The 13,981-nt window shown below is 33.2% G+C and overlaps 1 protein-coding gene across 1 annotated transcript in view; it reads left to right on the forward strand.

Moving 5' to 3' along the window:
• Nucleotides 1-13,981, forward strand: part of LOC136027154 (ubiquitin conjugation factor E4 B-like) — a 72,360-nt gene that overhangs the window by 10,157 nt on the left and 48,222 nt on the right. Inside the window, exons 2-5 of the mRNA XM_065704136.1 lie at nt 2,743-2,824; nt 6,996-7,204; nt 9,368-9,616; nt 12,148-12,360. Coding sequence (XP_065560208.1) covers nt 2,743-2,824; nt 6,996-7,204; nt 9,368-9,616; nt 12,148-12,360 — 753 coding nt within the window. The remainder of the gene's footprint in view (nt 1-2,742; nt 2,825-6,995; nt 7,205-9,367; nt 9,617-12,147; nt 12,361-13,981) is intronic.

Genomic DNA, 13,981 nt, shown 5'->3' on the forward strand with positions numbered 1-13,981 from the left:
GCTGTCAGCAGACTTGAGGTTTTATTTATATTGATTGGAATTTCAAAACGTGAAATGCTATTATCTTGGTATGACACAAATGACGAAAAAGATAAATAAAATCAGTGGCATAATTTTGTCAAAATCCTGGGGGGGGGGCAAAGTTGGAGCTAATATTCCCAAATCAAGTGAAAATGACAATAAAAACTAAAAAATAAGCCATTTGGTACCATAAAGGTACTATTTAGCACTATAAGGGTAAATAATTGTTTACTGGAAAACTGATCTGCTTCTGTTGATGCTTGACTTGTTAAAGTTTATATCAGTATGGACAAGATTTTGGAAGAAACTAAATTTCTGCTTTCGGGGGGGGGGGGTTAACTGGGGTCTTGGGGGCCAAACTGAGATCTGGAAGGGAAGTTGCCCCCCCCCCCCCTGTCCCATAGCAAATTACGCCCCTGATATTAACTCACCTTTGAAAAAAAAATTACGACTTTATGGAGTAAGAGTAGTTATGGTAAGTACTAAACGGTAAAATTAACGAGAAATTACATCTTTGTATACTTTTCCCTAAGCACTGTCGGTGTCATGTGTAATTGAATGCTTCACAAGGTACAAAATAAAATTAAATAGTCATTTAAGTGGCGAAATACGGGAAGGTGAGTTCAATAATCCAATGTGTTATAAAATAACTCCAATCAATGATTAGATAATGCCTTTGCACAGATATGGAGTTCAGACTGACCCCACAGGGTCATTTGTTAATCATTCCCACAAAAGGTAAGTATAGCTAAACTGTATAATTTAAACACATTTATAACGTAGAGTAAACAGCCAGCATTACTCTAAACGAAAATGTATTTCCTTCTTTTTCCTAAATGGTATTAAATGAAAGTAATATTGTTGGAATTGCTGACTTGAAATTTAGTATTTCTTGTAGTGTTACCAAGAAAGGGCTCTTTGGGTGAAGTCGACAAGCTAAAACCTGGTTATAAAGACAATTATTTATGGAATCATTTTAAGCTCATGCCAAATGAGTTCTTGGCTCTTCTGACCTCGTCACAAGTGCCATATGTGCTCTTAACTCTTATTACAACATTGTTGTTATTTAGGAGATTTGTATAATAGAAAGTAAATGTATGAGAAGTGCAAAAAATAGTAATTTAGGTTTTGGATTTCGGTGAGCAAATGGTTGCCACTTTACTGCCTATTTTCATCTAATTAAAGCTCTGCATTATATGACATATCACCTTCTCTGTTCATCCTAAAACATTAAAATAAAGGATTCTTTAGAACTTTAATAAAGGTTCGTATAAGTATATACTTAAAACTAAGTATATGAGTAGAAATACTCCTTCAAAGGTTGGAGTAATCATTTACGAAGAATAGATTTTCAAAAAATTGTGAATTTTTTCTTCGTCAAAGCATGTTTTGAGTGGAGTTCCTCAAGGTGTTGTTTTGGGACCTACACTTTTTAATATCATCATTAATGATACTCCTACCACTATCAGTAGTAAACTAACCCTCCATACTGACAACCTGAAGCTCATTGGACCAGCCTTGTCATGTAAAGGTCATACCCTTCTACAAAATAATCTTGGACTGCATGATCAATGGGGTGAGTCTTGGATTCTCAAATTTCATGTTGTCAAGTGCCATTTCATTCCCCTTGGCAAAATGAACCCTTATCAATCTTATTTTCTCAGGTCACCAACTTTCCTCTGTAAATACTGAGTAAGATCTCGGAATCATAAATTAAAATTCAGCACTCATGCTAAGAAGTCTGCTGCTGGTACTGATTCAACCATGGGGCTGATTAGGCGTACTCTTTCCATTTGTTCCCCTAAAGTTATCAAACTTTTGTATAGGGGGCTTGTGGGCCCTAAGCTTGAAGGTGGATTGTCTCTAGCCCCTCATTTTAAAAAAGGCATAAAAGTGTTGGAAGATGTGCAGAAACGTGCCGCCAAAGTAATATCTGGCATGCAGGAACTTTCCTACCCTGCACGACTAGCAAAATTGTAACTAACATCTCTTGTATACAGGAGAAACAGAGGTGATGCCATTTTAACATATAAGTTAAAAAGGGCCAATACACTCCCAATATTATTTCCCACTGTTGGTTCTAACTTAAGAACTAGAGGTCATCAGTTGAAACTTATTAAGTAGCCTGAGTCTGTGCTAAACTTTGTCTCTAAGAATCATAAACGCTTGGAATAATCTTTCTGAATAAGCTGTTGCCACTGAATCTCTGGACATCTTTAAACGAAGATTGGATGCTCAGTGGTCCTCCAGAGAGTGTAAACTCAACTGGGATGCTATGGATCAGCACAGTGCACCTGGTTACTAAAGAATCCTGAATTCAACTCAAATAATCAACTCTGGAGCTCTACAAGGAGAAATCCTTTGATTGCTCTAAGCTGCAATTTAAGGTTTTAAGGGTGGTGTTAATTAAAGTTGCTGTTAAAACAATGTATTTAATGGGGAAGATTCTGATGTGTAGAAAAGGTTTAAAGTGTATATTTTTTAATAGTATTTTTTTTGTGGCAAGAATTGAAGAGAAAAGTCTCCTTTCCCTATTAACCTCTTTTATCTGTTGTTAGGTACATTTCCCCCTAGCTTGATCGTATATTTCTGTATGAAGTAACCAAAGAATGCATTTTGTTTGTATTTTGTCATACTTAATCTTATTCAGTTACTGTTTGTAATTTAATAGTTTTCTCCTTTGTTTTCATGTAAGACTCAATTTATGTTTAAAATTTGTAGGTCAGAAGAAGGAGACTTGCCAGGCTTGGTGTTTTGGAATCACAAGGGTCACCTAGGAAAGAGGAGTCTTCTAGTCAGTCAGGTAAGGATTCGACTTCCATCCTCTTATGTAAAAGTGCTGAGAACTTTAATCCTATTGAAAATTCTGTGCATGAAATGCCCAGAATTTTTCAACATCAATGCTGTCTTTTGATCATTAACCAACAAGGTTTCCTGATCTTTTAATGACGGTAGTGTTTCAACTTCGGCTGATAAGCTTTTTTCTTGTGACTGGGAAATAATAATGAGTTTAGCTAAAATTACATTAAAGTCATTAGTGGCAACATGAGAGGTAAACCTAACTTGTTTTATGACCAGCTGTTAAGGGTTATAATAAAATTTTTGACTATTTTTTAGTTGTACAAGTATTTGAAAAATTATGTGAAATTACAAGAGTTTCCAGAATATACAGTTTTTGGTCTTGTTTTCTAAATTCGAATATTAGACTCAGAAAATGTATGGATAATTGTATTCCAAGGGGAAGGTAACAGTTTAGTGCTTGCATATTTGTTATTCTTTTCGTCTTTTGCTTTTAGCTGCTCTTTTGGGAAATAAAGTCAAAAACTTTTTATGTTTTGTTTTTGTTGGTAAGTTCTTTCAATTGAACTTCATAAAAAGCAAAGAAAACAGAAAAGGCAAAAAGGAATTTATTTCTTGTCATCCAATTTAAACTGAAATCTTTACTCTAGAATGTCTGCAGCAATAACCCTAGCATAAGTTACACGTGCAGAATAATTCAAAGCATAAAATGGTTTCAAGTATCTAAAGTCTTTTGTCTTTGATATATGGAAATTTTCACTATTTTGAGGAACCCTGAGGCTATAAATATGATAAAAACATGAAACTTCAAATTCTCTATTTAGTAAAAAACATTAATAGGGAGTGAAAACCGAAATACTGATACCGTATTTCAATCTTATGCTGACGTCAACACTTTTTCTAGGTATTTTGGCTACCCTTTTTCTCCTTTTCTCAATTTGAAATGCAGACAGAACTCACAGAATCTTCAATAATAGATCATGATTCTCTTACACATGTGTTTGTCTCATGCTTCAGTTTGGCTTTAAGATGAGTTTGATGGTGAAACTTAGCCATGACATGTCTGAAAGGAAATACCATCACATCTCAGTAGTAGGGTGTTTATTAAATATTCAAGAGACTATGGATTTCATTCTTACTGATAGCAGATTTTCTATAGTTACTGCTGTAATTTCTTTATAGCAATAAAGCTCCTATTTTGCTCCAGACTTCTGATATTGCTTAGGGTTGTTGAAATTTATGAGCAGACTGAATTCCGAAAAATTGAAAGGATCATGATTTACATATATTGACAATACCAAGAATTTCTATATACTTTGTTATTCGAGTATCAAATGAAAGGCTATCGCAACTAAGTAACTGATTGTAAATTTTCTGAGAATTACAATTAAATTCTTGGCTACAATAATTTTTGAAGCAATTACAGTTACTTTTAATTATATTAAACAAAAAATTTTGAAAAATTACCCTTCAAAAACCACAAAATTCAAAAAGTTTATTACTGATGTAAATAGTACTTGTTGAGGAATTGAAAATTTTTTTCTACTAATTAATTCCGTTTCAGTGTCAACAAATGAGGCAGAATTGCTCAGATGCTTCTTTGCCAACAAATTCCGAATTTATCTTTCAAAATCTAATGGGGAGGAAATTTTTTATCTTTTTTCAATGAAAGTACCAAAAAGATGGTGTTTTCTCAAAAATTTTGGAGGAGGGGGCAAATGCTAAGCAGTGAAAGGGACCAAAGGGTAGAAATTTGAACTGGAATATGTTTAAGAATAGGTGTTGACAACTGTGGATCACAGTTTCCCTGTTAATGGAGAAGGAGCTTGATTTTGAAGTAAATAATATATATATATATTATCAGCTTACCTTTAAAAAAGGGAGGAGTATAGGAGGCAATTAAACAACCTTCTTTTTTTATTCTAGTTCTCTTTGTAATTAAGTGGCAACAAATATCAGGCCCAAATAAACTGCCATTTTTACCATTTACAAGTTCGAATTACGCCTTTGAAAAAATGTGTTTCTTTCTTTAAAGTGCAAGTTAAAGCTTAATGCGAAAAGTTTAATGTAAAACAACCTTTTCAGGTTAAACACCCCGAAAAGGGGGTTTTTACCAGGGATCAACCTCTTAATATTGAGGTAAATCTTTTTTTAAAGTTAAATGTTGCTCGTTACTTTCACATGATTAAAAAAGAAAAAAACATTCATAAGTATTAGTCAATTCATATTAAGTATGCAGGGTAAGCACATGCAAAAAAATCATGAATTAGATGGCATTTCTAAAGGAGAGAAGGATTCGTAAAAACATTAAAAATAGACGGACTATACCGAAAATATACGGAACAGGATGGAAATATTTATAGGCAAATCACCCAAATCCCAGGATATGACCAGATGTAGACCAGATCTTAGAAAAGGGTTTGGATGAGAAAATAGAGAAGAAAACATAGCCTCTAAGCAGTAATGAAGGATTCTATTAAAATATCTAAAAGCTAAAAGAGAGAAAAACAGATTTTTAATGGGAGAGTTCGGGGAGTTTTCGGAAGGTTTGAACGTGGACGTGACTTTAGACTGAGTACAGTTTAAAGGTACAAGTAATGGTGAAAAGCTAGACATCCAAATTCTAGGAAAGTATTATAATGATGCAGTTTCACAAATTCCTGGAAATCTCAGATTCTGATTTGATGGATGGTAAGTTTGATAATAAGACTTACTAAAAGATTGCAGGGAAACAAAGAAATCCAGTTATAAAAAAGATAAGGAGTTTCCTTACACTAAGGGCTACATAGATTTTTGGCTTCATAAATGTCTTCTGGGCCAATTACTTGATCTATTCTAAAGAGTGGAGTCCTTGGTAAATACTTGGGGAAATTTATTACTTGCCCTTCCTTGGTGTATAAGTAATTGTATAGATAATTTCAGTATTATTTGCCATTTAAGTATTTATACAATTGGTATTTGGAGAGTCTTTCGATTTCTGTGAAGTGAAAGTAATACTTCAGTGTCAGGACTTAACCGTAACCCACCTTTTATTCAGAATAATTTATGATCATTTGAAATTCACATGACTCCTTATTTTAATTCAAAAATCCTTTATTTTATTTAATGCAGCCAAAGATCAGCTTTCTCTCACGTTTGAAGATGACACAACAAGTTGCATGTGCATCCTTGACAGAACCATATGCTTATTATAAAATGAAGGCAACCAATATAGTAGCTGAAACCATTCGTCAAGACTGTGAACATTTTACAGTAAAGCGAAAGATCTATGAGCTTTCAAGTGGTACTTTATTATTATTTTTGAATCACCCATTCTTCTTTCTCAATTATCATGAGTTTCAAACAGCAGAATTTGATTTTATTGACCTTGGACATGTCATTGGGCTACTTCCTTGTACAGTAATTAAATTCCGAATACACTTGGATTTTTTCAACCCATTTCGTTCCAACATCTTTAGATGAATTCTGTATCTTGAGACGGCATCCTTTTAAAGGAATTTATAAACCCTTTAAAAGGATCTTATATAATTGCTTAGAGTGAGACAATAACACTCAAATATAATTATTTTTTGTTTGCAACTTAATTGCAGCGTGATCTAAACCTTCGAACTCCTTGTAATGATGGATTTATTCGATTGATTGGGTATATTCTTGCTGTTTGGTGTGCAAGGGGCTGTAATTTCGATTCCCCTCAGTGCCAGTTTTTTTTATTACCAAACTTGTTGCATTACTTTGGTTTAGTTAAAATCTCAATCGGTTTTGGTAGACTTTGAATACAGGAAAATTTACAACCCAATCATAATTTATTTTAAAACTTAGAACTGCTCGCAATGATGGATATATTCAATATAATGGGCGTATACTTGCTGTCCAGTGTGCATGTGTTTGTAGGTTCGATTCTGCTCAATGCTAGCTTTTTTTTATAACTTTTTTTTTGTTTTATTTCTTTAGATAAAATTTGTGATATAACCAACCAATTTAGGCTGACCGAGAATGCAAGAAAACCCAGAGGGATTATCATACACATATAAAGATATTACCAACTATTATGGTGTAGGGTTTAATTATGCGTGCATAGCTGTCTTTAAACAAGCCTTTTCCCTCATTATCGAAGTGTTTTTTTTAATGCACTGATTTTCTTCTCACCTTACTTATCGAGTGTATTTTTTAATTAGATAAAGATAAAAGCAGCCAGGAGGTGTCACAAGACTCATCTGTGAATGATGTTGAAATGACCTCACAGCCAAGTCAGCCTACTGAGTCACCAGAATTAAGCAAAACACAATCTACCATTGATTTCGAAGCTTCAATGGATATTGACACTCCTGTTGGCTCTCTTGAAGCTGGTATCGGAAGCAAAAGAAAATATGCGAAACGTGAAAGGGTAATTTCTGCAATTATTACTACTGCAGCGCTTAGCGTCAAAGAGTTTGGCAATTCATGTTTTTTTTTATTTTTTTTTTTTTTTAGTTTAAACACGTTCTAAATGTCAAGGGGTATTCAGAATAATGTCTGAGTGCAGCTACCGTACCTCACATAGAAACAGTGAATAATTATAACCCAAACAAGATGCCTCTTATGGACTGTTCTAGATGATTTCATTCAATCCTTAGTATCAAAAGCATTGTTGCACAGTGCTTTTAGTAGCACAAAGCTATCTACGCTACCTCTTAGCATAGATAGCTGAATCTTTAACAGCAAAATTTTGTCGTATTTGTGATTGATTTTGATTATTATCAGATCAAAACATATCTTTAATGGACGAAATAGTTGGCTTCCCTAAAGTGCTGATTCTCCAAAAATTTTGTTTCAGTTGTCATATATTATTTTCGTTCAAAAGGATAAGTTATCATTTCTGCTTTCTTTCTTGTATCACTATCATGATTCACTTTTTTATTTGCATTAATATACATACACGAAAGTTTCTTTATGTTCAGTTTTTATTAAATCATTTTTGTGACACATTGATACCTTCTTTTGGCCAGTATTGACAGGTTCTGCTTCGTTTTTTTTTTATAATTTGTAGACTATAAAAAACCTTAATTTTGGGTGAAAGAGGATATTCAGGGCTAGCTCCCGCTGAAAAGAGATTGTTAGTGCGATTTAATAGGCAGTAAAATCAACTAAACTTCGTGTATGCATTAATATGCATACACGAAAGTTTCTATATGTTCAGTTTTTATTAAATCATTTTTGTGACACATTGATACCTTCTTTTGTCCAGTATTGTATGCTGGCCAGTAACAGTGCAACAGTACAAATTGCAACAAATGCAAGTACAAAAAGTACAAATGCAACAGTATTTATGAGTCTCAACGTGAGTTTTGTCACAGAGCAGTGTACTTTAAAGTTTAGTTATTTCCTTTTTTTAATTAAACCCGATTGAACCTTATTGTCAGGTTCTGCTTCGTTTTTATTTTTACAATTTGTAGACTATAAAAAACCTTAATTTTGGGTGAAAGAGGATATTCAGGGCTAGCTCCCGCTGAAAATGAGATTGTAAGTGCGATTTAATCGGCAGTAAAATCAAATAAACTTTTAAGACTTGTAAAAAAAAAGAAAATCTCTCCTACCTATTTTGGTTGATTATGTTTTCACTTTATTGTATAAATACAATTATTATTTACATTATATATATATATATATATATATATATATATATATATATATATATATATATATATATATATATATATATATATATATATATATATATATATATATATAGCAATTAATAATAATTCAATATATATTTAAGTTATTTAATAATAATTTCTTTTTGACAGGGCAAGGACAATTAAATGATGGCAATTTATGTAGCTTGTACAGTAAATAAGAAAATAATATTTCCATTCTGGTATCTATCTGGTTGTGAACGATGTATTAGTTTATACTACATATTGACAAAATTTGGCTGTAATTTTAGTGTTAGAATTTTGTCAAAATACCTTGTTGTAGATATTTTAGCAGTAGCTTTTGGTGCGAGAGTTGGAAGAAACTTTTGGAAGTTCACACAAAAGTTGTTACTAGTGTTTACCACTTGCTTGGTGGTGAGATGTGATTGAAATGTGGGTATTTGAGGGGGAGGGAGGAGGGATGTAACTGGGCATGAATCTTGCACATAAAAACAATTAAGTAAAACTGTGTAGCTCGTATTTAAATAAAATTAAATATTGTCATTTTTTTTGTTTATTCAAGTTAGTCACCAGGACTGTATATCGTAAAAGCTTTTGGGTAATTTAATGATTATAAAATGAAAGAAAAGCTAACACGTAACTCAAAGCATTTTGTAAAAAAAAAAAGAATAACGATCCTTCAGAGCCATTGATGGTGCAAGGTACATCGAATCGACGTGTTAGTGGCTGGGTCTTTTTTGCTGGAACAGTTAGCAAGTCTGTCGCCCAAACTTGCAGCAGCAGGAATTGGAGTGTGGGCAATGTATTTCCAGGTACAGCATCATTCCATTGTTTTACCACAGGATAAAAAGATTTTTTGCCCAATTAAGTTTATCGTCATATTAAAAACAAACGGGTTTTATCCTTTACAGGAACCAAGCATTACATTCGACACTACTGAGGAAACAGTAAGAGCGGCTGTGAGTCAGATTCTTGATATTCCATTAAATGAATTATCGTCACCGCATGTGATATCATGTGATAACAATTTAGATGACATTATGTTTAGTAAACTCTTTGAAATGTCTGGAAAGACGAAGACCTCAGTTACGCCTCAACTGTTGAGTTATCTGACTCAATCGTATGGAAGAGTGGGCACGTATGAATTAAACCACCCAAAGGTAAGACATTCATGATACAGTAGCTGAATTCAGATCTGGATGGAATGTTATGAGGGGAATCTTGGTTGTTTGAATTTTCAAAAACAAAAAAAAAAAAAAACAACGAAAAACAAGTAGATTCATCTTGTATAAGTAGAAACTGTTTGAAATGAGAAATAGAAGTCAGCTTATGCATTTATAATTAACATGTTTTTATGTATTGCTATCAAAAATACTTATGTTTTTGCACTTTGTCTCAAGTTCAGCAGTTTTTTTTTTTATATCTTAACTGTGTACAGAGAAATGTGTACTGAACTGTTAAGTATTTTATGCCAAAACTTTGGAAAAACACTTCTTTAAACCAAAGTTTCCAGAATTCGATTTCAAGTTTAATAACGAATTTAATTCCAATTTCATACAAAATCAACCAAATTTTAAAAGTTTGAGAGAATATCACTACAACTACTTTTGTAGCTGGCTGTTCCTTCATACCACTCTGTTTAGATCAGTGGTTCTCTTGCCCCAATTAGGCATTTCTCGTATCCTAGTGTCCCTTTGTAATATTTAAATTTTACTGTCCAAAATTTTACGTGTATTCGCGGCATATTTTTTACTTAGTTTTTCAAGGATAATATTAGTAAAATATACTATTATAATATTGTGTCTATACAGCATTTTTTATATACAATGCATTATGTCTTTGTAATGCTACCACATGTCGTTTTTGCTCTTTAAATGCATATGGATGTGGTGTCATTCACGTGAAATTTGTTTTTTTTTGTTTTTTTTTTTTCAAAATTAAGGCTCTAGAGTATGGTCAGTCGAAGGCAACGCACATGACCCTCCAAAATATTATCATGTCCCATTTGTAGGGCATATGACCAATGTTGGAATCATGAGTTTAGTTAAAGCTTCATTCTTTCCCGGGAAATTGCTGCTTCCTTTAATTTAACTTTGATCAAGGGTGTCATTTGAGGATGGGTTCACCCCCTCCTCACTGGATTTTTCGCCTCTGAAGGTTTGAAAAAGTTTTAGTATTTCGGTGAAAATACCTTTTTCGATGTTTCGTTTGACAAAAATCGGAAAACAAACAGCAAAATTGCCGGCTCTAGCTTTTGAGAATGTTCCTCTCCCTCGGGTTTTGTAAAGAACTGTTTTTGGTATTCTTTTCCACAAAAATTGAAAGAAACCAACTAAATTGCCTCCTGTATATTTTGAAAAGCGCCCCACCCCTTCCCGGGTTTTGAAAATCCCTTTTTTAGTACTTTCTGTGGAAAATAAACAACAACAACAAAACAACCGTAAAGATAGATGTAAATAGAAACTACCTGATATGAAATAATACCCAAGTTAAAAAGATCCTTAGCATCACTTCTCCAAGAAAGAGTCTTATTTGTAATTCCTGTGAGTAATGGTGTGAAGCCCCTTTGAATTTGATTTTCAGTATTTCTTTGAGTAATTTTTTATTTAGGAATAATTTTTTGGTCGTTAGCCTATATTACAAATTTGTAAAAAAAAATAACCCCAGCTCCAAATACCTTTTTACGAGCAAATATAGGCTATCATAACTAAATACATGTTATCCTAAATGGTTGTTATTTAGACGCTATAGAATAAAACTACTTTTTTTTCTTTTTTTTTTTACTTGCGATTACCTGTCTTGAGCTCGATAACGGTAAGAGGTGAAAATTCAACATTTTGTTCGGTATAGGAATTGTAAAACAGGGAAATTGATGTGAAGTCTGTACAACTGCCAATAAACAAGAAAAATAACTAAAAAAAGAAGCTGTCCTAGTTCCAAAAGTAAACTTGCTTAGGGATCATACAACCTAAGTCTCGTGTTGAAAGTAGAATTATCTCTTTGAGAACCTCAGAACAAATTTTGCATTCTCTAGATTTCACGTAAATAATTTCGAGAAAAGTCAGTCTTGAAATCCATAATTCTAATATTCTTATACTATTTTGTCAATTTTTATGCATAGAAGGATTTGACTTAGAATTAAACTTAAGCAAGACCAACTGCGATTTGATCCATAATTATGAGGGAAGGGGGCCTCCCAGAATTTTGTCTGGAGAATCCATCAGAAGGGATTGTTTATTAAACTAGCTGTTAAATAAGAGCTAGTGTCCTAGTTCCGCCTTTTAGGGATTATAAATAATTTAAGAAACCACACTGGCTAATCATGACAAAACAAAAAATCACAAAGAAGAGAGAAACCCGACAATAACAGCCAGTGAAAAAAGGGGATCGTGCAAGTTTTCAGGGACCCAGTTGAAATACAAAAGCACATTCGCCTAAAGGTCGCCCTCAGTAGAGACACTAAAGACTTCGACTTTGACTCCACGGTCTTGCTTTTTCGCATAAGATGAAAATATTTCTTTATTGGCTAATAATAAGTTTCTTTCGCCTTTTTAGAGGAGCTGCTCAGCAGTACTGAAGGAAATTTTTAACCATCTTCAAACTTTAACTGTGCAGTATTCGATATCTGGCTAATAATACTTTGGCTAATAATTGGCTTTTGGCTAATAATATGTTTCTTTTGCGTTTTTAGAGGAGCTGCTCAGCAGTACTGAAAGAGATTTTTAACCATATTCGCACTTTAACTGTGCAATATTCTATATCGGTTCTTCGCGGACTCTTTAGTCCGGATAATGAATATCCTAGCTCAGTTTTTTTGGATTATCTGGGTGAAGACAAGCTACCTCAAAATTATACACAGGATTTGATTCTAGCCTTGGAAAAAGAAGACGGAGCGATTACCGAGGTACATTTTTTTTATATTTTTTTTATTATTATTATTATTTTCATTGTAAATCTAAAACTTCGGGCGAAGCTTCACTAGTTTCAGATTAAGCATTTGGATCTTAAAGTAAAGACCATATCGTTGAATTCTTTTTTTAATTTTTAGTTTAAAATGAAAACAGAAAAGGAAAACATTGAAGCAAGGACACCAATTGACGGGTTGAGGTCCTCCACTTGTTTTGGGGGCGCTACTTGCTTTGGGAGCCATGATTACATGTTTTCATGTGCGAAAATGCATCTCAGATACTGCTACTATCTTTTAGAGATAAATATGACAAGAAAAAATTAGCTTGCTAGGTCGTCAAAGATGTTATGTAAATAATACGCATTTTTGTGTGTAGGTTAGCAAAAAAAACTCAAGAGATTTTCTATTATCCACCCCGTTCCTCTGAGTCAAAATCTTAGGTACAATCCTGTAGACAAAATTCTCTTTTACCAAGTTCTAAAATGAAAGCTCAATAAATTATGGTATCTCACAGGCACATACGGGGAATTTGCCTCTTTCCTTAAGTACTTGCCTAGCATCCAATGCTCGAAAATATAAAGTCGTTGTTAAAGCACTCAAACAAATTTTCAGATTTTAATTGGCCACAATGAATCTCAACTTTTCAAGTTGTGCTGTAGGGGAATGATTCATGAGTTATTGTGTAAAAACAAATTCATTTATAAGCTTGTTGTCAGATTTATAGGAGATTGATGTTATCAGCTCTTCTGTGTGCAACTCGTCAGGTGAAGCAAACACAGATTAACACAGGGAGAGATGTATGAGATTTCCCCCTCATAATATTGAGCCCATAGCATTTTCATACTTTGGTATTTTCATGTGTATTCAGACATTTTTTTGGAAACTTGTAATTTACTTACTACATGGTTACCCTAGACGAGTTTGTATAACTCAAATAATCCGACTCATGATATTACCCTATATTTGTAGAATTCTACAAAACTAGAACTTTACTGAAAACCAAGCTTTCTTTGTGTTTTTTCGAGCCTTTAAATTACGTATTGAAAGCGATATCATGGGCAATTCAAAACTATTGAGATCCCTATAAATTAATCTTCTGTTTTCTGCAGATTCATCAAGAACTTTTATACTTCTAAACGAGCGTACAGTTTTTTGGCATGGCTTTTGAGTTTTCTCAAGTGCTAGTTTCTCAGGATTCTAAAGATATGGGGAAAATGAAATTCGAATTAATAGAGCTGGCTTTGTAGATACATGTTGCGTACACTGAAAAGCCATAATTTCGCTTATGTTAAGTTTCAACTTTGCCCTTTATTTCTCTCAGACGAACTTTGTGTTTTTGTAAAAATTAATTGAGAAATAACACATAGCACCGATACTATTATCTTTCGAACTATCCAATGAAACCACTTATCGCGTTATTTTGTTTCACACATATATTTTTATGTATTACATATCATATTAAATTTTGCTTGACAAGGCTGGCCTCTCGTACTGGTGAAAGGGTGGTCAATGGCTTTCTAGTTTCTGTTTAATGGCTAACTTTTTTAAGATTCTGGACAACAACAAAACCCAGATCTTGCAAGAGCGAATTAGTAAAATTTCAATCGTATATTCAGGA

The sequence above is a fragment of the Artemia franciscana genome, chromosome 5, assembly GCF_032884065.1.
Source record: "Artemia franciscana chromosome 5, ASM3288406v1, whole genome shotgun sequence".
In the NCBI taxonomy this organism is placed as follows: Eukaryota; Metazoa; Arthropoda; class Branchiopoda; order Anostraca; family Artemiidae; genus Artemia; species Artemia franciscana.